The sequence below is a fragment of the Haemaphysalis longicornis genome, unplaced genomic scaffold (genome assembly GCF_048455015.1).
Source record: "Haemaphysalis longicornis isolate Haplotype H1 unplaced genomic scaffold, Haemaphysalis longicornis Haplotype H1 scaffold_9, whole genome shotgun sequence".
Lineage (NCBI taxonomy): Eukaryota > Metazoa > Arthropoda > Arachnida > Ixodida > Ixodidae > Haemaphysalis > Haemaphysalis longicornis.
The window spans coordinates 171,900,885-171,926,523 of NW_027526460.1; the positions used below are offsets into that span (position 1 = coordinate 171,900,885).

Consider the following 25,639-nt stretch of genomic DNA (forward strand, 5'->3'; position numbering starts at 1 on the left):
GCGCTCGCTGCGGGGAACCTGTCGGCCGGGAGGGGAAGCCTCGTGGGGGTCTGGACGGGGTGTACATGGCAGGGAATGGCAGCCACTGGAACACCGCCACTTTGAGCACCTGGCGATGGGGCGGCGTTTCAGAGCAGAATTTGTGACCGCGTGTGGCATTACTCTTGTTCCGAGTCTGTGGTGGTTGTGACGCCCAGCAAGTAGTTCTTCCACCTCGTTCTTCTCATAGACCAAGCCACCAATGTCAACATTTTTTAGTATGTCGGCATCAATTTGTAGTGTTGTTGGATTCACACACTTTGCACATGCTTACAGGCAGCTGGAATAGCTCAGCGCTTACATGCTGGGGTATGGAGCTTAGGCAGGCCACCGGTGTTTCAGGGCCAGAAATCCCCCGCAATGGAAATCAGCGCAGAACTCCATCGACTCGGCCTACATCTGCCGCTGCGTTCTGTCCTAGTCCGTACTTTAGTGGTGTCACACCCTTTACCTGCGTATAAGACCATGGAAGCACGGCGACGAGGGAACAAAGCAACAAATGCTCTCCGCACTCTGCATTTATACCCTGCTTTGTGCTGTCCCGCGACTTTGCCATTTCTCTGCATGTTTTTGTTCAGCTGTGCTATGACCTTTCTTGTGTTCTCCTGGTGTTCGCCGTACGGTGGGCAGGTGCGTGAGCTACACAGACGGTTTTAAACCGAAGGTGGTGGAGCATGCGCATGACTGAGCGGCACTTCACTGTTGACCCAGGGCTGCTGCTGAAAACAGGGAGGTCTTCGTGGGTCCCAAGAAGGGGAGTTTCCCGGTCTGGAAAAAGAAGTGCAGGCTGGGACTTGTCCCACGAGTTGTGCGGGCTACTGGTAGGAGTCGTGGCATTCGGGCTTGCGCTTTCAAAGCGAGCAGTAATCGGACGACATGGTTCACGCATCGAATAGGGCTATGCCTCTGAGGGCGTACGAGGTTGTGCCAGCGAGGACAAGTTGCGCTATTGGGCCTTCGTATTTTCCCCCAGGAGGGAAAATAAAGAGGCCGTCCATCGACATGCTCTGCCGATGGTTACTGGAGGCATAGAGTGCGGCTTTCCCTGAGCTTGCGTCGACCTCAGCTTGAAGAAGATTGGGATTTCCAACAGGCACAGCAGACGATGCGCTGCGTGCCGGTGACACCCAGGGAGACAGCTGCCGTGGCGAGTAGCGGGGGACGAACCTGCTTCGTAGCGTAGGGCACTAGCATGTTATGCACAATAAAGAAATTGGCTTGTACAATTCCGCGCGGGCTTTTGCTCTGAAAAAGCAAGCGGAGAAGGGGTGTAAAAGATGGCGAAAACGCCGGTTTGTCTGCGCCAGGGACTACCGTAAGAAGCGGACCGCATGCACCCCAGCGTCATATTGTCACGAAGACAAGGACGATGCAGTTGTGTTGAATGAGAAAGACGTTTATTGGAGCGAACTTGTGCTCCCCTAACAACTCAAAAGAATACAGAGGCGGCGAAGCAGCGGTCAACAAAGTGACTTGCACAGGCGAGTGTCGTCGAATCGAATGCCCCGGCGTCCGCACTGCAGGCCTTTTATCTTTCGGCGCGCGTGGTTCTCGAAACGTCGATTCGCATCGAGAACATAGTAGATCCAAGAAGATCATTCTGGGCCGTTCACGTTAGATCGGAACGCTCTCCCCATCACAACAGATAACGCATGCGGCACAGAAAGAAAGAATGGAACACGCGCTTCCCTTGGCGCCGAGATAACGCAGACCGGCGCAGCCGGGCGGTAAAAGCAAAACACAAATAAGCAAACCCAATGTATGGTTCGCGGCATTACCCCCCCTCTAAGAGTGCATCGACCCGATGCTAACTTAAGCGACAGTCCCGATGCTAACATAAGCTAACATAAGCGACATCATCGGGGATTTTAATGCAATGTTTTTATGGGGTGTTTGCCGGGACCGCGGTGATCCGGCGTAACAAGCGGATCGTCGTAAGTCCGTGGGACGTGTTAGTGGGGTTCCATTGTAGTAGGGGATTTTAATGCCCTATCTGAACTTTGGGGATCTCAGTGTTGATTTTTTGTGTCGTCTGTCTCTTTAATAAAAAAAATCAAAAACAGCCAACCTGCTACAGTACAGCACACAACACACACTCACATATCGACCTTTGGCTCTTCAGATCTGTACCCACTCATTACATGGGAAGCGGACACGGACCCCTGTGGAAGTGGCTCTAAAATGTCGGGGTGTACGTTCTTACAGTTCCATCTCCAATAAAAGGTTTCACGAAACTGGTGCAGACTGGGCTAAAGTAAAAAAAGAATCAAAGCTTCCACTCAACAACAACACATTTAGACATTGACAAAACGTGCACAGACATTACTGCACATTGCTGCCGAAACATCCATAACTCTGGGGTCATCCGCAATAGTAGAGGGCCTTGGAGGAACAAAGAATGTGGGCTTGAACGACACCTTCAAAATAAGGTCTGGGGTTTTCTTCGTAGATTGTCCACTGCCCTGAACCTCATAGAATTTAAGCACGCCGAAGCCATTGCCAACATCGGGAGGTCCTTCATGTCATCTGGTAGTTCCTACACAGGTACAACCGCAGTATAGAATCGATTAAGTACACTTAAAAGATACAAAACAAACAATTTACCCGTTGTCAGCACCATTGGTGACACACTTCAGAACCAGGCAAACACACTTCGAACACGTATCAAGTTCGTCACTATACTTGGGGACAACTTTCTGTGGCGATTGAGACAAAACTACGCGGGGGGGGGGGGAGGGGCGAAATGCTTTGTGTTACTGCGCCAAAGTAGTTCCCAGTAAACTAGTTTCGTTTTCGGCTTCGGCCTGACGCATACGCATTTGCTACAGTTCGTTTCTTCGCACGAGCTCTTTGGTTGAGTGCGCTGAGCCGCAATCACCAATCATGCAGGCATATTGACGTCTCCTTCTCTAAGTTTCATTTGATTCTAAGCAAAAGCCAACACTTTCACTGTAGAAGTCGGACCGACTTAATATATTATAGCATACCGTCGAACTCTGAACCGCCCAGAAATGCCGTCAATTGTGTCAGCGCTGCAGTTTTGAGGGCAGGCACTGATATTTAAACTCTTCTTTAGCCGAAAACTGGGCAGCACAACGGGCACTTGTAGCGTGCGTACATAGCGCAGGCTCGCTATACCGTTAGGGCAGCACGCGCACACTACGGCGCAAAGTGAAATCCCATTTGGATCGCGCTAAGTTTGGCAGACTCCAAGAAGGTTCGGTGACCCGCAACTCGGAAAGCGTGTAGGGGAAGCTCGCGCTGCAGAACCCATGAATCTTGCGCGCAATACCCACGCCTTCCTATTCCAATATCTTTGAACATCATGCAGGCTTTCGGGCGTGTCTCACTGTACTACGTGGCGCAGGTTTCATACCTTAGGATAGCAATCGTACTGCACTGGCAAAGTTGCCTATTTACAGCATAAAGGCGTGTGAGCACTTAGACGGATGAAAAACGTAATGCTGTCTAAACACCTGCACAGTTAGCGCTGGTCGTAAAGTTTAAAAACAATTGGTCACTGAACATTTTGCCAGTAATGTGGTCACTGATATCTTAAAGTACATTGCATTAGCTAACTTTGCCAAACGCCAATATACCGAGCCGTTCTCAGATTGGTGGTTAAGCCACCCCTTTCCATTTTTTAATGTGTGATCACTCGCACACTTCTTGGCTCACTTGCCGAAAAAAGCACCGTATCCAGAACACCGCAACTGGGCCTGTCAGCAAAATTTCAATTGGATTCCAAACCAGGCAACAGAATTCGCGTGGCTGCGTGTAGCCGCAAACTCTTCATCAACATTCCAATTGGCTGCAACAGCCTCCTTTGTTTGTCACTTTCATCAATGTTGTGGGAGCATGGCTGGCTCTGCATTAAAAAATAGCTGACTGGTATTCATGGCTGTAAATTTGATGTTGGCCTCACCTTGCTCATACTTGTTTCCAAGCCAGGACCAGCAGAAAATCTCCGACACTCAGGGCTGCCACCGGTAATTGCAAACGGTTTGACATCGGTACACCGTGAGCATTAGTGAGCAGGAATAATGTGTGCTACAAGAAAAATTGAAGCAGAAGAAAGAATGTGTTTTGTTTCATTTATTTAATTCCTGCATAATCAGCTGGACAAAATCTGGAAGCCACTCCAAGTAGTCACACAACCACAAACATGCACACGAACGCCAGTCAGAGGAGTAAACCTTTAAATCTGTGGCCCCATCTTTCAAGCCCACTTGAGCACTCAAAGTCACGCAGCCACGTATTTCCAAACAAACATTTCTGTCTCTGTTAGCAGTTATTTGCAGTCAGTGAGTACGGTGTACAGTAATTTCTTCATTACGAATGTGAAAAAAACGTAGATGTACCAGACATTGCACCACAAACATGGCAAAGTGACACTGCCCATCCCCATGGCAGTGAACATTATATAAATTCTGTTTCATGAGAGCGTGCCGTTACCTTTGGTGTGTTCAACCTCATATCCTAGGGCCTCGGTGAGCTAGTATGTTTACAAAAGCGAAGGCTGGTAGCAGGGAAACCCACAGCGTTTCGACATTTGAAAGTGAGGCATTGACGATTCGTATTACTCCTCGCCATTTAACCCTGTAAACACGCATTTGAAAGAAATTATTTGAGACGGAAATGGTCTTTTACTTCAGCAATCTACCCTCTGTAGCCGAAAAGAGCATCAAAACATGAGCAAGTGAGTACAAATGATTACCTCACTTACAATGAGAAACTGATGGCAGTATATTTTTTTTTTCATATGACTTAAACAATTACAAATGATAGACAACTCAACAATGCATTTCTGGACATCACTACCATCTCGCAGTTCTTGTGATATAATTACTCCAGTCTTGTCATTTCATGCACAGGTAACTGCTATTTGGAGAGGCTGTTTACAACCTCTTTGGTTGTAATCAAATTTTCCCTTTGCATTTCTTCTGGCTGAAGCAGGATACGTGACGTGCCACTCCTCACTGCTTGCTACGAGCGTTCCTTGTCAGGTTTCATTTTATGCATGAAAAAGATACACCAATTGCATCTTAGCTGCCACCCACAACCGACAACCTGAAGACTAATTCGCACACTTACAACAAGCACTCCTAATGATTCCCTGGTGCCGCACAAATCCAGCACTGTATGAGCAGCTACCTCCTAAGTTGCGGGGCATCAGAAAGGTAAACAAGGTGTCCTGTAAATTGTTGCACACTTGCAGCACCATATAAACCAACAGACCGTACTTCCCAAAGCGTACTTCCAAGCTGCTCGGCATCGGAAAGTTAAACAGGGGGCTCTGTAAGTTGCCACACAAAAGCAGCACCAACCGAGCGTACTTTTAAGCTTCCGGTCAGCAGAACCGTAAACAAAGCACCTTGTCACTCGCCACAGACGACCAGCACCACATAAGTCAGCGCACACCGGTTTCATCACAGTTCCTCTATCGCTGTCACTGCAGTAACTATAGCTGCTGGAGTCGGAACCTAGCGGAATCACGACGCTGTCGATTCTGGTGTCGATTGCACCATCCCGCTCCCAGGCCTCTTTCTCAAGACGCTCCTCATGAGCGCAATCCCAGACCCAGTTTTCGCGAGTCACGAGGGCGATGGCTTCGTTGAGTAGTCGTTCAACTTCAGCGAGCGTGACTCAAGTGTTGTTGGCAGCAGTATACCCCTTAACCTGGCTTCACACCATTTCAAAGGGTTGAATTCACAGCGGTAAGGAGGAAGCCGAACAATGTCATGACCCGCAACTCTGGCCAGGGCTTCAATCCGGTATCCAAAAAACTTGTGTTTGTTCTCAATAACCAGCCGGCTTCGGGCTCGGGCTTCAACTGGTCATCACACCACGGGATGGCTGTTGCAGTCAACCAAGACGGCCTTGCGCCACGACCTGGAGGGCAGCTTTTCGGTCCGAACACTGTGGTACGGAGCATTGTCCATGACAATAACACTGCGTGGCTCAATGTTCGGTAGAAGTTGTTTTGCGAACCACTTCTCAAATCCTGGGCCATCCATTTCACTGTGGTAGTCAGTGGAAGCACTCTTTGACGCACGGAAAATGAGACATGCTCCGTCCACAAAGCCCTTCTCACTTCCAGCATGAAGTACGATGAGCCGACAACCTTTGCCACTTGGTACACGAAGACCAGTGGTTAGACCCTTGCGAAAGGTGTCTTCACGGGATGACACTGTAGTCTCCTTCCACACCGTGCCGTTGGTGTGCCCAGCATTGACCCAAGTCTGATCGAGGTAGGATATAGTCCTGCGAAAATGACAGGAATACGTGTCAGTTTCTCTTTGGGGAGAATAGTTAGTAAAGACAGAGAAGGCGTTTATTGCGTGCATATAACATCATTCTACTGCAAAACACCAAAATAAAAAAAAATCACGCCATATCCACGGAATGAATGATGATAAGTGGGGCGAAGCTCGAGAGGGGGAGATCATCGGTAACCGTAACTCTCCCGTGAAAGTTCGCCCATTACATCATTAAGAAAGACGTAAGACTGTGTGCGTACATTGTACAAATCAACTTTTATTTTCGGAGTCAATGCTCCCAGGCCCAGACCTGGTGAAAGACCCCGCGCCATCGAGGACTACCCCGCACCTCTACCACAATTTGTCACGTAGGATGGGACACAACGGTAAAGAAAGAACTTTTATTTAGGGCGAACTTGTGCCCGAACAAGACGAGAGGAAACGAGCAAAGGTCCTTGCGTCTCGTTCGATCTCCCAGAACGACTGCCTGCGTTCGTGGCGTGATCTCTTGCGTGATCTCCCCCTCGCAGTGCACGTGCGCTCGCGCCTCCGTTGGCGAACACAGACAAGCTCGCTCTCCCGGTGCCGAGTTTGCGCTGCCGGTTGCAGCCGGTTCTTGCGCGTGCAACGCGGTCCACTTTGCGACATTTCCAAAAGCATGCGGCGGTCACGTACCACGAGACACAAGGGATGGACAGACCCATGGCTTTAGGAGCTTCGCCCCTAAAATTCCCCCCACCTCCCCGAAAGGGATCGTGCGGAAATGCGAATGCTCAGGTTGCATTGTGTTACACTTCTTGCATGTGGTATCGTTGCCGCGAGGGATTCGACTTCACCGACTTCCATCGCTATCAAGGCGCCAGACGCACGCTCCACTGCATTATATATATTCCGAGCGCAGCGAGCGGAGAGGGTACGCGGCGGAGAGGAGAGAGAGCCCGCGCGCGAGCTCTCTCTCCACCGAGCTCCGCGATGCGCGCGCCCTCACACACCCGAGCGCGCTCCTCCTCTCCACTCACTCTCCGCTACTCCGCCCGAGCTCCGCGATGCGAGCGCCCTCACACGCCCGCGCGCGCTCCTCCTCTCCCCTTGCCCTCCGCTGCTCCCTTCGCCCGAGCTACCACCTGCTCCGGTTGCTAGGCGCGCCACAGGTGTTGCTAGGGGCGAGGAGGAGCGCGGAGAGATAACACCTGCGGGTGCACGCCGGCCAACGGAGCACGACAGCCCCCGACTAAGAAATGCATTCGCATTTCAAAAAAGTTCGCAGAACGTACACCAGCCACATGGCTAACGAAATCTAGTCAGTGAGTGCTATCCATACATTATTATAACTGTAAAGAAGATGAATGGTACAGGCGCTAGTGAACGAAACGCGATAGTGCGCCATACTCCGCAGCCGCGAAAGCAGCATCGACAGTGACAACAAAACGAAAACCACCGACGACGAAGACGACAGGCGCGCGTCTGTGAACCCGCTCCATCTTGGATAACAGTCATTAAAGGCCTTTCGTCAGCTACCTTGCGTTGAGCAATACATCCCCTTAGAATTGGTGGAGGTTGCTGTGATCCTGACCTCTCTCTACACTGGAATGCCGCTCCCGGACGCTCCCCAGCGCCATGGCTCCTCCTCGCGAGACTGAGCCCCTGGCTGCACCTCCTTCGACGACCATCATCTGTTCCGTTTCCATTCGTCAGCGGGATCCCCCATTCTTTAATGGCCAAGACGAGCAGGACGTGGAAGACTGGCTCGCCACGTACGACAGAGTAAGCGCCCACAACAACTGGGGTGACAACGTGAAGCGGATCAACGTGGAATTTTACCTCACCGGTACGGCCGAGCTTTGGTATGGCAACCACGGAAAGCAATACCCCACGTGGTCGGAATTCAAATCGAGGTTTTCGGAACACTTCGGTCGCCCTTCAGTGCGGAAGCTTCATGCAGAGCAGCGCTTGCGAGAACGAGCGCAGCAGCCCGGTGAGAGCTTCCTCAGTTACATCGAGGAAGTTGTGGATTTGTGCAGGAGGGTGAGCGCCACGATGAGCGACGAGGACACAATTAAGCACATCCTCAAAGGCATTTCAGATGACGCCTTTCAAATGCTGCTGGCGAAGAATCCTCAAACGGTCACCGACGTCATCAACCTGTGCCAGAGCTATGACGAGCTCAGGAGACAGTGAGCTCTTACACGGCGATCTGTTGGCCCGGATGTGTCGAGTTTAACTGCTGGTAGCGACAACACTCTGTCTCCGCGCATTCAGCAGTTCATCCGGGAAGAAGTTGCCCGTCAGCTTTCCCTAGTTCCCTTCACACCGACGTCTGACGCCACCCTTGCCGCTTCGTTTAGAAGTGCTATCCAGCAGCAGGTGGCCGGTACCATTCCATGCTCCCGCCAACACGCACCTGTAACCGCTTCGCTGATCGGTGCCGGCATCGCGCAACCCACACCACCTGCTGTTACGCCCACGTACGCGACCCCGGTGCAAACACTACCTGTTGCCGGACCTCTAACCTACGCCGACGCCATCTCCAGGCCCTTTGCCGAAACCGTCACAAGTCAGCCAATCTTCCCGGTCATGCCGCAACAGCCCACTGAGCTCACAGGAAGACCAACGTATCCCAGCTGCCTGCCGATGCCGCCTGTGTTGCAGAGGCCGCCACGCGTACGGCTTGACTCGTCATCTTCGACCACCGCTTGGCGAATACGCCGGACAATCGCCCAATCTGCTTTGTTTGCTTAACTCCCGGACACGTGGCGCGTTACTGCCGCCGCGAAGGGATGCCTGCACGGCAGCCTTCTTGGAACGTGCCGTATGTCTCGCCGCAGTCGATGCCTCGTGCTCCGACCACTTTTGCCGAGACGTCCCCGCCCGCCAACTCGCGTGACACCACCAACCGTCACCCATCCCCACGACGCCGTTCACTTTCGCCGATGCATCGGCGCCCCTTGCCTCCTGAAGCGGAAAACTAGGCGCCGCAGTTCCGGAGGCAAGAGCTGCGTCATCGTCGAACTGTTCAAGACCTACCTTCTTACCCAAAACGTCGTCGACATTATAATAGACGGAGTCGCCACTCATGCGCTTGTCGACACTGGAGCCGCCGTTTCAGTTATCCGCCTAGAGCTTTGCCGCCGCCTGAAAAAGGTTATGACGCCGCATTTTGGACCACCCTTATGTACTGCTTCAGCACGTTCGATCGAACCAGTCGGTACGTGTACTGCCCGGGTGTTCATCCAGGACGTTCTGTACATTGTTCAGTTCATTGCCCTGTCTTCATGGTCACATGACGTCATCCTGGGATGGGATTTCCTCTCCCGGCACAACGCTATCATTGACTGCGCCCGAGCCGAAGTTGAGTTGTTTTCGCCCCTTGATATACCATCAGAAATTTCTCCAACACCACCTTCCGTGAAAGTTTCTGTCGCCGACGACACTACTATCCCTTCATGCTCCACCGTCCCTGTGCCCTTGATCTGCCATCTTCCTTCCGACGTCAATGCAATTTTCATGCCGTCGCAATTGTTCTGCCAACGCCGATGTCTGTTGCTTCCTTTCGCCTTGCTGAGTATCCGCGATGGCCAAACCGCCCTGTTCGTTTCTAATCCTGGAGCTAGTCCTCGCTCTTTGCTCCGCGGCGAGTGCCTTGGACGCGCCGAGTCAGTGGAGTCCGCCGTTTTCATCGCCGCTTTAGACGACCTGCCGCACGTTGAGGTGACCGGACTCTGTCCACCTCCTGCCACTGCATCTCGGGTATCCCCGGAAGTTTTTGATCGTGCCATCGACGCCGACCTTACGCCGCACCAACGAGACCAACTGATGAAACTACTGTGTCAATTTCATTCGTCCTTTGACTGTGCGCAGACGTCGCTTGGTCGCACCACGACGGTCAGCCACCCTATCGACACCGGCTCCCACGCGCCTTTACGCCAGCGACCTTACCGCGTTGCCCCTTCCGAGAGGAGCATAATTGACGAACAAGTGGGTGACATGCTCCAGCGCGGTATCATTCGACAATCGAACAGCCCCTGGGCGTCGCCGGTAGTACTCGTACGGAAAAAGGACGGCTCCATCCGTTTTTGTGTCGACTACCGTCGCCTAAACAAAATAACTCGCAAGGATGCTTATCCGCTACCACGCATTGACGACGCCCTAGATTGCCTTCAAGGAGCAGAATATTTCTCGTCCCTTGACCTACGCTCCGGATACTGGCAAGTCCCGATGGCAGATGCGGATCGTCCGAAAACAGCCTTTGTTACTCCAGATGGTTTATATGAATTTAACGTCATGTCGTTCGGCCTGTGCAACGCGCCAGCCACATTCGAACGGATGATGGACTATATTCTTCGCGGCCTCAAATGGAAAATATGCCTGTGTTACCTGGATGACGTCGTAGTGTTCTCACCCGACTTTTCCACGCATCTACGGCGGCTCGAGCAAGTTTTAGCTTGTATAAAGGACGAAGGCCTTCAACTAAACCTAAAGAAGTGCCGATTTGCTGCTCGCCAGCTGACGGTCCTTGGCCACGTCGTTTCCAGAGATGGCGTTCTTCCTGATCCGGACAGGCTTCATGCCGTGGCTGAATTCCCGAAGCCGACCACGATCAAAGAGCTTCTTAGCTTCATCGGGCTATGCTCGTATTTCCGCCACTTTGTGCGTAACTTCGCCTCCATCATCGCGCCATTGACACAACTTCTTGGCAACAAGACGGGTCTTTTGGCATGGTCATCGGCTTGCGACAAGGCCTTTACAACCCTACGTCGCCTCCTCACGTCGCCGCCAATTCTTCGCCGTTTCGACCCGTCGGCCCCAACTGAAATCCACACCGATGCGAGTGGAGTTGGTCTGGGTGCTGTTCTGGCTCAAAGGAAGGCCGGGTTCCACGAATACGTGGTCGCTTACGCGAGCCGCACACTCACGCCTGCGGAGACGAATTACACTGTCACTGAGCGGGAATGCTTGGCAATTGTGTGGGCCCTCTCGAAGTTTCGCCCTTATCTGTATGGCCGACCTTTCGACGTGGTCACCGACCATCATGCGCTTTGTTGGTTGTCGTCCCTCAGAGACCCTTCTGGCCGACTGGCACGTTGGGCACTTCGCCTTCAGGACTTTGACATCCGCGTGGTGTATCGGTCTGGCCGCAAGCACCACGACGCTGACGCCCTCTCCCGGTGTCCGATGTTGCCTGACGAGACGACTAATTCCTCTCTGAGTGCTTTGTATCGCTCGTTGACGTGAGTTCTATGCCATCTGAACAGCGAAAAGATCCGTGGGTCATGTCGCTTTGCAACTACCTTTCGAACCCGTCGAACTCGTCGGTACCTCGAGCAATTCGGCGCCAAGCGTCCCACTTCGCTATTCGTGATGGCTTGCTCTACAGGCGGAACTACCACCCTAATGGGCGCAAATGGCTGCTCGTCATTCCCCGCCATCTGCGCTCTGAAGTGTGCGACCAGTTTCACAGTGAGCCTCAGTGTGCTCACGACGGCGTGCTAAAGACCTACGAACGCCTTAGACTGCGATATTACTGGCGTGGTATGTATGGCTTCGTTCGTCGTTATGTTCGCTCTTGCATGGACTGTCAACGGCGCAAGCCACCACCCCCTCGTGCGTCTGGCCCGATGCAGCCTTTGGCGTGCCCGATTCGACCTTTTGACCGGGTAGGGATCGAGCTCTACGGACCCCTCCGCTGTACTGCGGCTGGCAATAGGTGGGTCATCGTAGCCGTCGACCACCTGACACGGTACGCCGAAACCGCTGCGCTGCGTGCCGGTACTGCCGACGCCGTTGGAACATTTCTGCTCAACCGCATCATCGTTCGTCACGGCGCTCCTCGGGAACTTCTCAGTGACAGGGGGCGTGTCTTTCTTTCTGACGTCATTGAAGCGCTCCTAAAGGCCTGCCGCATCGTCCACCGCACGACTACTGCATATCACCCGCAGACGAACGGCTTAACCGAACGTTTTAACCGCACCCTGGGGGACATGCTGGCAATGTATGTGTCATACGACCATTCCAACTGGGATATGATTCTTCCATTCGTAACCTACGCCTACAACACTGCCAAGCAAGCCACCTCGGGTTTCTCTCCCTTCTTCCTTGTGTATGGACGCGAGCCGTCGTGCCTGCTTGACACGATCCTCCCCTACAGTCCGGACGTATCTGAAGCCTTGTCAATCTCTGACGTCACCCGACGTGCGGAGGAGTGTCGCCAACTGGCTCGCTCGTTCACGTCAGACGAGCAAGGACGCCAAAAGTTCCGCCATGGTGCGTCGACGCCTACCCCAGAATTTTCTCCGGATGATCTCGTTTGGCTCTGGATTCCGGCCACGACTCCTGGGCTGTCGAGCAAGCTCATTTCAAAGTATCACAGACCGTATCGTGTACTCGAACGCACGTCGCCTGTCAATTATGTGGTTGAGCCTCTGAATCCTTCCTCTGACCATCGCTGCCGTGGCCGAGAGACCGTTCACGTAGCACGCCTGAAGCGATACTTCGAACCCGCCATGGTCTTGTGCCCCTAAGTCGTCAGGATGGCTCCTATTCGTCCCGGGGAAACTGTAAAGGAGATGAATGGTACAGGCGCTAGTGAACGAAACGCGATAGTGCGCCAGACTCCGCAGCCGCGAAAGCAGCATCGACAGTGACAACAAAACGAAAACCACCGACGACGAAGACGACAGGCGAGCGTCTGTGAACCCGCTCCGTCTTGGACAACGGTCATTAAAGGCCTTTTGTCAGGTACCTTGCGTTGAGCAATACATCCCCTTAGATAACATGTAGATGCATACTTGTCCCTTCACTTGCTGAACCAGAATGGCATGCAAAATACGAACAAGAGGCAGGGATACAGAAAAACGCCTTGAAAAAAATAAAGTGAACGCCAGTATTCATGCGGAGCGGTGTTGATAGGTAACTCTCAGCAATAAAATATTTGGCTCTACGAGAACTTCCATCATTATTTTTTCTTGTTACATTTGAACTGTCAAATAATGTTACATAGGAAATTTTTATTTTAATCGCCGGAATTGACATTTATCTATCTGTCCGCCAAATCGAAACAGTAACCACGTACATAAGGTTTCTGCTTTCACAGTTCTTGAAGGGTCCGCAGATATCTCCGCCGCCACACGATGATGTCATCCCTTTCCTGAAGCGCAGAGTTACGTTTTCGCTTCGAAAAAGCAAATCCAATGTCATTCAGAACCCGACGCATCGTTCTGACACTCAACTTCGGCAGCCCTATGTCGGGGTCGCTGGTCACATTGCTGAGGATCTTTTCTGCAGTTGGCGCCTCGTTGCGAATGAAGTACTGCTGCACTTTCCGTCGTAGAGCAGCAAGGGTGACCCTGCCGTACCGCTGTAGTCTTGTCTTTCCTGTAACTGCAGGCGGTTTCTCAGTCGACAAACGAAGCCTTTCGCGCTTTGGGGACCTCGGGGTGCCACGCAAGAGCCGTGCGACCGTATGATCGCTTACGCCGCTAAGCTGGCTAACCGAACGAAATGCGTTAACGACTGAGTCCTGGTTGCGTCAGTCTCACTTGGGCGTACACGTTGCAGACAACGTGCTTGGTCTGGTTTGGCAGCTTTTGGTTGTGAAGCTTTTTGAGAGAGAAAGAGAGAGATATAGAGAGAGAGAGAGAGAAAGCTCTTTATTAGAGGAGAAGGCCGAGAGTTTTGCCGGAATCGTACCACCGACATGCTACTCGGCGTGGGAATGGGCAGGGGGGAGTATAAAAGGCTCTTTAGATACAGGGCAGAAGAAAGAGAAGAGAAGAAGTAAAAAAAAAAAAACGGGCATCATGTAGTTTGTGTGAACAGTTCGACGAACGTCATGTTCTCAGTAGTTTAAATCAGTTCAGTGACGCCGATCTCGTCCAGGTATTCAAACAACGCTTTTAGTGTTTTGTGTTCTGCTGAAGGAGTGTGCCAGGGGCCAAGGAGCACTTGTAGGCTGATTGGTCTTGGGCGTAGGTGTTGGATCTTCTGCTTCAAACGGCACCTTGCGAGCATGTAAGCGGGGCACTCTAACAGTACGTGTTCTACGGTTTCTGACGATCCGCAGTTATCGCAGTAAGGATTCGAGGTGGCGGCAAGACGAAACAGGTAAGTTTTTGTAAGCGCTGCATTGAGTCGTAATCGGTGATACAAAGTTTCTAGTCGGCGCGGAAGTCGCTCTGGCAGCTTAATCCTCAGCTCGGGGTCTATGTATTGCAAGAACGGATAATGGTGCTCTGGAAGAGACCAGAGACGGTTCTGCTCCATTAAAACAAGTGCCTTCGTCATAGCTGAGGAATCATGTTTGGTGAAGAAGACCTTCCTCCTATTATGCATTTGAAGGCCCCTGTGAGCTGCTTCATCTGCCTTTTCATTACCTGGAACACCACAGTGGCCTGGAAGCCACTGAAATGTCACTTGGTGCCCAGTATCTTTGGCCTGCTGGTGCAAGTAAGTTATTTCACGAGAGGCGTGTTCGTAAATGCTGAAGCAGTCGTTGCGCAGTAGACTTTGGAGGGCAGCCGTAGTGAAGATGGTCCATTGCCCCGGCGGTTGGCGGAGAATGTACCGTATGGCTTCCTTGATGGCGTGAAGCTCGGCTTACATAGATGACGTTGCCCGCTCGAGACGATAAGAGAACGTCTGTCCAGTGGACGAGATGAAGATCCCGGAAGAACTGCGGCCAGGCGTACACGGCCCGTCTGTAAAAATTTGTTTTGTGCCTGGGTATAGTCGGCAAATGTGGCAGAGTGTCAACTGTAACAAGCCACTTTGATTCATATTCTTTTTAGAGTCGATTCCCAGGATGTTGCATCTAATATACAATGACGATAGGGTCCAGGGCGGCCCCGCACGGGGCACCTTGAGCAATCTTGGTGACGGTGTTGGCGACACCGCGGACACCGAGCCCCAATACATAAGCTGGATCCAACCGTGGTGTGTTTTAAGGTGAAGGGTAGAAACCTCAAACGGTGGCCGTCGGAGCCCAGGTCAAGCTCCGGCGGATGGGGTCCCTGTCTGTCTACCAGGCAGGGAGCTCCGGGACCTCTTTGGCTACAAGGGTAAGGTCAAAGAAGAAAGTACCCCCGTCTCCCTGCTTTTATACTATGCTATATGGCATTTTCAACCCCCCCCCCCCCAAACGTGATCGGCCCCCGAAAAGGGGCCGCACCGAAGTTTCTTTTCCACCACTTCCTGACTTGAGCCCTCCGAAACCGAACAACCATCCTCGCTTCATCGTGATGGAATCTGTAGACCAATCAAAACCTCTTGCTTCACAGTCGGTATTTCTCATTTCAAAGTTTCTTGACGGTATTGTTGGAGGGTCTTATAAGGCCAAAAAACATCGAACCGGTGAAATTCTTGTCGAGGTCAATAGCCAGGATCAGGCCAATAAACTTCTTGCTCAAACCAGCATCGCCGATCTGCCAATCCGAGTCACGCCCCACCGCAGCCTAAACAGCTCCCAGGGTGTGATTTCCGAGTATGACCTACTAAATGAATCTGAAGCTGACCTGCTGAAGGGCCTTCATAGTCAGGGCGTAACAGCGGTCAGGCGCATAACCATCCGCAGAGACGATAAACAAATACCGACAAAGCACCTCATCCTAACCTTCGACAAGTCCACCCTTCCAGAATTCATCAACGCAGGTTACATCCGCTGTTCAGTCCGGCCGTACATCCCGAACCCGCGGCGCTGTTTTAAGTGCCAACGGTTCGGGCACGGCACAAACACCTGTCGCGGCCGACTTACCTGCGCAAAATGCGCCCAGCACGATTACCCGGCCGAAAACTGCAACGTGCAACAACTTCTTTGTGGAAACTGCGAGGGTCCACATGCGGCCTACTCAAGAAAATGCGAAAAGTTTCAATTAGAAAAGAAGGTCACTGAAAATCACTGAAAATAAAGGTCACTGAAAACATCACTTTCCCACAGGCGCGGAAGAGGTTCGCCTCTTTTCCTCTGGGGAGGTACGCCGACTCAGCTCGCCGGGGGGCGGAGCGGCGTCTGGTTTCTGCGGGGACCCAGTACCGCGAGTCGGATTTGGTCCCCCCCCCCCCCCTGGGTTGCCACTTGCACCCAAACCCGCCTTCGCACCGCTCCCTGAGTCGGCAGCGGCTGTGGTGGCAACCACGTCTGGTGGGGAAGCTGCTGCACCCACTGTTTCCTCTTCACCACCGGCCCGAAGCACACGCGAGGGCCCGGACGAGATGGAGACGGAGGCAGTCGCAGCGACCCCCTTCCCGCCTTACTGCTTGTGCCATCTGTGGTGCTCCCCACGCCTTCGGCACTGGCAGCGCAGGCAAAGAACACCCGAAAGGGTACCACGTCAAGGGGGCCCAGTCCGCTGGGCACCCCCTTGCTTTCAGATGACGACATGGACGTCGAGCCCTTCCGGCTTTCATCGCAGCGGAAGGAACGGGCTGCGACGTCCAGGTCAGTAGAGAAGGCCAGAAAACCCCTTCCAAGAGTCCAAGCCCCGAAAGACCCTACATAAATAGTCACACTCCAGTAGCTCTGAACACATAATAATGGGAAGAGAAAATATTGTTCAATGGAACTGCAGAGGCCTTCTGAATAATCTTGACGACGTGTATGATATTTTGCATGCCAATCAGCCAAGTATAATGTGTGTCGAGGAAACACGTCTGAATTCAAAACACACAAATTTCTTGAATAGTTACCTGGTATAAAGGAAAGACAGGGATGGCTGCACACACTCTTCTGGCGGTGTTGCTATAATCACCCGCAAATCCTTAGCGTGCCACCCTATCACCTTGAACACCACCCTTGAGGCTGTAGCCATCCCCACAATAATATTTAATAGGTTTATAACGGTATGCTCCATATACATTCCTCCTGATTTTGCACTTACGAGCTTTGACTTCGAGGCGCTGGTCGACCAGCTGCCCGAACCATACATCCTTACAGGCGACCTTAATGCACACAACTCTCTTTGGGCTCCTCCAGAACGGATGCCCGAGGTCGCCTGATGAAGAAATTTCTTACATCTTCAGGAGCATGCCTTTTCAACAATAAACAGCCTACATACCATAACATAGGTCACAACACATACTACCATGTTGACCTGGCTATTGGTTCTCCAATTCTCTTTCCATGTCTTGAGTGGGGTGTGGGCACGGACCCATATGGTAGTGACTATTTCCCCACTTCATTAACGTATATAGGTACAGGAGCGAGCAGTCCATCTTCCCATAAAAGGTTTAATGAAGCAAGAGCTAACTGGAATACATTTACAGATACATCCAAGCTACACCACACATCCATAGGACACCTACACGTTGAAGAAGCTACCCAACTGCTCACGGCGCACATCATCGACGCCGCCGAAAAGTCCATTACCCACGCCTCTGGTGCCCCGCGCAACCAGCGGAGGCCGTGGTGGAATGAGGACTGTAGGCGGGCGCGAGAGGCCCAGAACAAGGCGTGGGGTGTCCTTCGTCGGTACCCCACGTCGGGTAACCTCATTTTGTTCAAACGGGCCAAGGCATTAGGAAAACGTGTGCGCCGTGAGGCAAAACGAGAGAGTTGGCGTTCCTTCATAACATCAATAAGCTCCTACACAGACAAACGGAAAGTATGGACAAGAATACGCAAACTCAAAGGACAACAGAGACACAGCCTGCCCCTGGTCAGTACAACAGGGGACACACTCGAAGACCAGGCTGACACACTCGCACAACACTTCCAACACGTGTCCAGTTCAGCACACGACACGAACACTTTCCTGAAGTATAAAGACTGTAGTGAAAAGAAGTCCCTACACGACAACAACAAATCGCAGACTTCTTACAACTCCCTGTTTTCACTACATGAGCTGAGGGCTGCTCTGAGCACGTGTAAATCCTCAGCTCCAGGCCCAGACAACATTACATATACAATGATACAACATCTACACGCAGACACACTTGAAGCACTTCTACATCTATATAATAAAATATGGCTTTCGGGGCACATTCCACACTCTTGGAGGGAGGCCATTGTAGTGGCTCTCTTGAAGGAGGGAAAGGACCCGTCGTCCCCCTCAAGTTACCGTCCAATAGCCCTGACGAGCTGCCTGTGCAAGCTCTTCGAGAAGATTGATTGATTGATTGATTGCGGGGTTTAACGCGCCGACGCAACGCGGGCGATGAGGCGCACCGTAGTGGAGGGCTCCAGATTAATTTTGACCACCTGGGGATCTTTATCGTGCGCCGAAATCTCGTACACACGGGCGTTTTTGCTTTTCGCCTCCATCAGAAAAGCGGCCGCCGCGGCCGGGAATCGAACCCGCGACCTTGTGCTCAGCAGCGCAACGCCTTAGCCACTGAGCCACCGCGGCGGGTTCTTCGAGAAGATGATCAATCGCAGGCTCGTGTACGTGGTCGAGTACAATGGTCTTCTCGAGAGCTGCCAGGCAGACTTTATGGTGGGGCGATCGACGAACGATCAACTGGTTGCACTTGACTCATACATGAAGGATGCCTTCGTGCATAAGCAGTACTGTTTAACTGTCTTTTTCGACCTCGAAGGCCTACGACACCGCTTGGCGTTATGGGATCCTTAGTGACCTCAGGTCATTCAGTGTTTCGGGTAATATGTTGAACACCCTTGTTAGTTATTTGTCAGAGAGAACGTTCAGAGTAAGAGTTGGTTGTGCACTTTCAAAGGTTCACGTCCAGAAAAATGGCGTGCCGCAAGGTGGCGTGTTGAGTTGCACTCTCTTCATAGTGAAGATGAACTCTGTTGGAAAAGCACTGCCACCAACAATCTGTTATTCTATGTATGTAGACGACGTGCAAATATCTTTTAAATCATGTAATATGTCATTATGCGAACGTCAAGCCGAGCTTGGTGTCAAGAAGCTTGCCGGCTGGGGAGACAAGAATGGGTGTAAATTGAATCCTGCAAAAAGCTCCTGCGTTGTGTTCTCGAGGAAGCGCGGGGTCCATCCGGACGCAGACATTACTCTTAATGGCGTGTTGCTTCCTGTGAACAAGGAGCACAAGTTCTTAGGTGTTGTGTTTGACCAGAAACTTACATTCATTCCATACATCAAGGAACTTAAACATAAATGTCTCAAAACAATGAATATGCTTAAGGTTCTCTCCCATCAATCGCATGGTCCCGACAAAGAACTCCTACTACGACTCTATACTGCTTTGGTTGGGTCTCGTTTAGACTATGGCAGTGTGGAATATGGGTCGGCGACTAAAACAGTGGTGCGAATGCTTAACCCAGTGCTACACTTGGGGCTACGGCTTGCGTCGGGTGCTTTTCGCAGTAGCCCTGTCGAGAGTCTGTATGCCGAGTGTAATAAGTGCAGCCTTGAGAACCAACGGACGTACATGGACTTACTTTATGCTTTTAAAATTTCATCGCTTAATAACCATCCTTTTTATCCTGTCTTTAACGACACATCCACATCTGTGCTTTTTGTAAATCGCCCATCCGTTCCTCTGCCCTTTTCACTTAGAGGGAGAGAGCGAGCCTCGGATGTGAGCGCTTCATTTTTAGATGTGTACAGATCACCCTTTTCAGACATTTTACCTCCTTGGAAAGTTCGTCCTGTGTCCTTCGGCCTTTCTTTTATGAAACTTGACAAAAAACGGGTACCGCGAGCAGCATTACTGCAGCACTTTCTGTCTCTGCAGTTTAAATACCCACTTGCAGAATTTTACAGTGACGCGTCTAAAACCTCCACTATGGTCTCCTTCGCTGCTCATGGTCCGAATTTCAGTGCAGCCAGAACCATGAGCGTCCACACAAGAATTTTTTTTCAGCAGAAGCATATGAAATTTTACTGCTTGTACGACACATACTTGAAAATCCAATTCCAAAGTCTATCATCTACACAGATTCCTTGAGTGTTCGCGCACTGTCATCGCATACACCCCCCAAAAACCACATAGTTAATCTTGTATTTAACGCTATCATGTCTATGTATACCCAGAAGCATCAGCTGCTCCTCTGCTGGGTCCCAGGACACGCTGGGATCGCTGGGAACGAGTTGGCAGACAAGAGGTCCGCTGCTGCTGCACTCAGGAACACTGTAGACATAACAACCGTACCATATACAGACCTCAAGCCACACATAAGACAACACTTGCGTAGAACATGGCAAACACACTGGAGTGAACAGACAGATAACAAGTTACACGTTATAAAACCACCCTTGGGAACATACACCACTGACACACGCAACAGACACACAGAAGTCGCCTTGGGTAGGCTGCGGATAGGGCACACCCATGCAACGCACTCGTATCTGCTGACGGGATCTTCTAGACCCCAGTGCAGCAGGTGTGGAGAGGCCCTATCCGTAGTGCACATACTAATCACATGCAAGGCACTTCACACAACACGACACAAACACTTCAGAGAACTCTACAGACAACATATTTCCCTACATCCATCGTTTTTTCTAGGTGACGATGCCATTGTTTCCGTGAAACGTGTGTTTGAGTATTTGTCAGACGTTAGGTTTTTAAACATCATTTCCTATCACGCATAATCAAATCTGGCCCTATACACCAGCCATCACCATTGACGTTAATTGATTTTATTGTTGTTCTTTCTTTAGTAGCCACTATTCTTTTTTAAGATACTTTTGTTTGGCGCTCTTTGCCCCAGCTGGCCTTGCGCCAAAAAACTCCAACCATCATCATCATCAGGGTCCAGGGCGGGGAATAAGGCGGCATTGAATTTGGTGCCTGGGTGGGAATCGAAAGGTGCAACGACTTCAATGTTCGACCGAAACATGAAATCCCATTTTCTATCAGTCGGTTATTGTATGGGTTTTGGCATGCATCTGATGTCGCAGGTGTATCCGCACGTTTTTTTGGAGCCTAACCAAGTCTAAGGGCAGACAGCCAGCTTCAGCGACAGTACCCAAGCACGACAACCCTCTGGGAAGTCCGAGGCAGATACGGAGGAAATTGTTGCGTGGTCACGTCGCACCACACAACAAAGACTGCAGGTAGCTCTTGCGAAAATATCAGCATACCTTTCGCCAATAGGACTGCATCTATCCTCTGAGAAAAGTGTTTCGATGGCTTTTACTCGCAAGAACATGAAGCAATATTCATTAGTCCTCGGAGGCCGTACCCTGCAATATGTACGTACTCAAAGATTCCTAGGAATCTTAATAGACCGCAATCTTTTGTGGGCTCCGGATGTTAAAAGGCTCCGTACGAGAATATCTGCGATGTCAAAGATCGTCGGGTATCTTGCCGGTAGTCGATGGGGCAGTGACTGCCGCTCCATGATACTACTCTAAAGCCTGTGTCGACGGCATACTGCGCTACAGTCTCCCTGTCCTCCAAAATGTGTCACCAACAAGCAGAAAACAGCTAGACGCGGCAAGAAGCTTTTTGAAAATCCTTTGAGGCCAATTAACTTGCGGGCTATCGGACGGAAAAGTAGCTGCTGTCGATGAAGACGCCATTTTTTTATTCTGATGAGAACCGTCGTGCCACCAGTGGCAATTTTCGGAACCAAACAAAACCGAAAATTTAAAAAAAGTAATGCTTACTGGCGATTATATTCTGGCGATTTATTGGCATTGTCAATGCAAGGCTAGACAAAAAGAAATATATGTTTTTGAATTGCATAGGTTATGCGCATTGAATAATGTTTGTAGAAATACTTCCAACTGCGGAGCGAAATGTCGTGGTTCGGCCGGCCATTTGGCCCCCTTCCCGTAGCTTTCTCTCCATTGCCACAGAAATTTGTCCCCGAGTATAGTACATTTATAAAACATGTTATAAAACATAAACAGTCAGCTGAGCGCAAGCCCATGCGGACAGCAAGCCATCGAACGACTTTTACAAATCGCCATTTTCCCTCCAAGAGCTTCAGATTGCTCTGGCCACTTGTAAAGATTTAGCACCTGGCATGGACACATCTCATACGATATGATCTGACACCTCCATGCAGACACAGTGGACACTCTAGTCTACTTATCCAACAAAATATGCTCTGTCCACGTGTGTGGAGGGAATTAGTTGTGTCCATTCTGAAAGAAGGAAAAGATGCATGCTCTCCCTCTAGTTACCGCCCCATTGCCCTGGCCAGCTGCCTAAGCGAGGTGATTGAAAAGACAATTAACAGACGACTTATGTATTTCTTGGAATACCTTGGCACCCTCGATAGTTTTCAGGCCGGGAAGATCGGTCGGGAAGATCCACGAATGACCATTTGGTAAATGTGGAGTCGCGCGTCAAGGATGCCTTGGTTCACAGGCAGTACTGCGTATCTATTGTTTTCGATTTGGAGAAGGGGTGCGACACCGTTTGGTGTTACGGTGTCCTGCGGGACCTAAATTTTATTTCTGGTGTTTTGGGAAACATGTTGAACACACTAGAAAGCTACCTGTCGGAACGTACATTTCGAGTAAGAGTAGGTTGGAAAGAGGGAGTTTGGACACTCGAAAGGTGCTTTGTGTGCTGTTCATTTTGTCCCTTTTAGCACGGGTATAAAAGCAGCTCCCGTGACCAGACAAATCGGTGGCGTAGGAATGTCTGCCGGCTGTGCATCGTTATCACCGACCAGCGCCCTAGGAGATTGCATGAGGTCTTGAACCTCTGTGATTGTCATCCTACAACCTGGCGTACATTGAAGCAGCGCTTTACTGGCAGCCCCAGACAGTGGTGCCATCATCTGGACTTTTCCCGGCGACGCCACAACATCAAGTCGCTTCCCTGACTGATCTGATCCGGGAAGAAGTCCAATACGCTTGGGGAACGTCTATGCCGTTCGAAGCAACCCGCGAGCCACAAGCTATGACATACTCTGCGGCTCTTCGTCGACCCCGCCCTGCTTCAACCCGTTGTCAAGAAGCTCCGCCGTACCGCGGTCCACTGTCGCCGCCGTCCAGCATGCCTCCGTCCGTATCCCAAAACCACACGCCCAGGAAGAGCGACGTTTGGCGAACCACCGATAATAGTCTGCTGTGCTACCACTGCGGAGAGGTCGATCACATCTATCGTCATTGCCCATACGAGAGGCTCGGTTTGCGAGGGTTCTCCGTCGACACCCCACGCCCGCGACCCAGCCAGCTTCCTACTGACATCGACGAATACCTCTCCAACACAAACCGAGGACCAGCCCGCTTCAACCGTTCACCGTCGCCCTACCCTTACCAGTCGCCGAACCGCCGTAGCACTGCTGACGTCTCGCGTGGAACGTCCCGCAGCCCACACGGGGGAAACTAAAAGCAGCAACTTCAGCAACGCCCCTTCCAGTTGGAAAAATCAAGGCTACTGGCCCCGCCTTACATCCGACGTCACATACGTCCAAAGTTGCCGTGACTGCCAGCGACGAAAAACGCCTCCGACGAGACCCGCCGGACTTCTGCAGCTGATCGCCGTCCCATCGAGGCCCTTCCAACAGATTGGAATTGGCATTTTTGGCCCGTTCCCTACATCCCGATACGAGAACAAGTGGATTGTCGTAGCGACTGATTACATGACGCGCTACGCAGAGACCGCCGCCCTTCCGAGGGGGACTGCACAAGAAGTCGCAAAGTTCTTCATAAGCTAAGTTGTGCTGCGACATGGAGCCCCTACGTCCAAATCACGGACCGCGGAATGGCCTTTACTGCGGAGCTGATGCAAGGAATATTACGCTACACCAACACGGATCACCGAAGAACGACGGCGTGCAACCCCCAAACGAACGGACTAACAGAACGTCTGAACAAGACAATAGCAGATATGCTGTCAATGTACGTCGACGTTGAACATAACACTTGGGACGAAGTGCTCCCATATGTCACATTTGCGTACAACACGGCTATTCAGGAAACTACGCAGATGACGCCGCTCGAGCTTGTCTACGAAAGACGGCCGACTACGATGCTTTGACCCCATGCTTCCGCATGTAGAAGACGACAACCTCAACTAAGACGTCCAAGGATACCTTCAGCGTGCAGAGGAGGCCCGCCAGGTCGCTCGAGTTCGTACAACGGACCAGCAGCTGGTGGATGCCGGGCGCTACAACCTCCGACGCCGATTCGCCGAGTATCGCCCAGGCGTATTTGGGTTTGGACTCCCATCCAACGCCTCGGAATCAGTGAGAAGCTTCTACGACGGTATTTCTGACCCTACCAGATTCTAGGACGTGTTGGCCAACCTAATTAAATCTAAGGTTCGACGAAAACTTGTTTGGTCGGATGAAATATACATAGTTGAAGAAACTGGTTATCGCCGACCAAAGGTTTAGTTAAAAAGGCTAAAAAGACGTTTCGGCTTCCATACGGAAGCCTTTTTCACTTCGCGGAAAGGCGCGAAGCTCGAAGCTTTTAAGAAGTTCGTCGAAGTAATCGCCCCAGGCATCTTGCATACATAGGCGGGAGATTGCCGGGATTGTGGTTCAGTGTTTTTTCCGTAGTTTGAATTATCAGGAACTCAAGATATCGGCGTGACAGCCATTTACTTTCTGTGGCGATAACTGATGCTTCGTCCCAGCCTATTTTGTGTGTCGTGGCCAACTTACCTACGAGGTGATCCCCGATGGTGATTCCGGAACGTCACGACGACGCACGCGGCCCGAACTCGTCCACGTGGTTCCTTTGAAACCGTACTATGCAAGATCACGGACTTTTTTGTTGTTTCTTTGGATTGTCTTTTCTTTTAGCATCGGGTTGATGCACTCTTAGAGGGGGAGTAATTCCGTGAACCATGTATGGGTTTTTGTATATGTTTGTTTTTACTGCCCGGCACACGCCCATCTCTGTTATCTGTGACCGCGAAGCGCGTCTTCCATTCTTTATTTTTATGCCGCACGGGCTATCTCATTCAGATAAGCGGACTGTTTCGCCCTAACGGCACTAGCCCAGAATAATCTTCTCTGATCTACATTGTTGTGGATGTAAATCGACGGTTCCAGAAACACTAGCCGCGAAAGAGAAACGCCTGCAGTGCAGACGCCGCGACTTTGCCGACTGCTGCTTCGCCGCCTGTGTATTATGTGAATGGTTAGGCGAGCACAAGTTCGCTCCATTAAACTTGTTTTCTTTCAAGACAACTGAGTCGTCTTTGGCATAGTGACTATATTGTAGCGTGTGGATAAAACAAGCGGGCACTTTTAATTACTGGGCACACGGAGAGTCAAAATGGCGACCCAGCTGGAGCAAGAGCACCGGCAAGAGACCTTCGTACTTCTCTTCGTCCAGTCCCGTCTCGCGCTAGCGTCGGCGGGATTGACCGAGTCGCCACTGTAATAGACACCGCTACACTACCCCCCTCTTGTGCGAGCATCGTCCCGATGCCGTGGTATATTACGAGCGAGGATGGCTTCGCGTACGGATGGTGATGATGCAGCGGCTCACTGTCCGAGTACATAG

At 51.3% G+C, this 25,639-nt stretch overlaps 2 protein-coding genes across 5 annotated transcripts in view; both read left to right on the top strand.

Annotated features, from left to right (window-relative positions):
- Positions 1 to 25,639, top strand: part of LOC144151392 (uncharacterized) — a 458,541-nt gene that overhangs the window by 249,859 nt on the left and 183,043 nt on the right. The window lies entirely within an intron of this gene.
- LOC144151393 (uncharacterized) lies at positions 8 to 13,935 on the top strand. Its single transcript, XM_077682436.1, has one exon. The coding sequence runs from the start codon at positions 7,917 to 7,919 to the stop codon at positions 8,475 to 8,477; it is 561 nt and encodes a 186-aa protein (XP_077538562.1). The 5' UTR covers positions 8 to 7,916; the 3' UTR covers positions 8,478 to 13,935.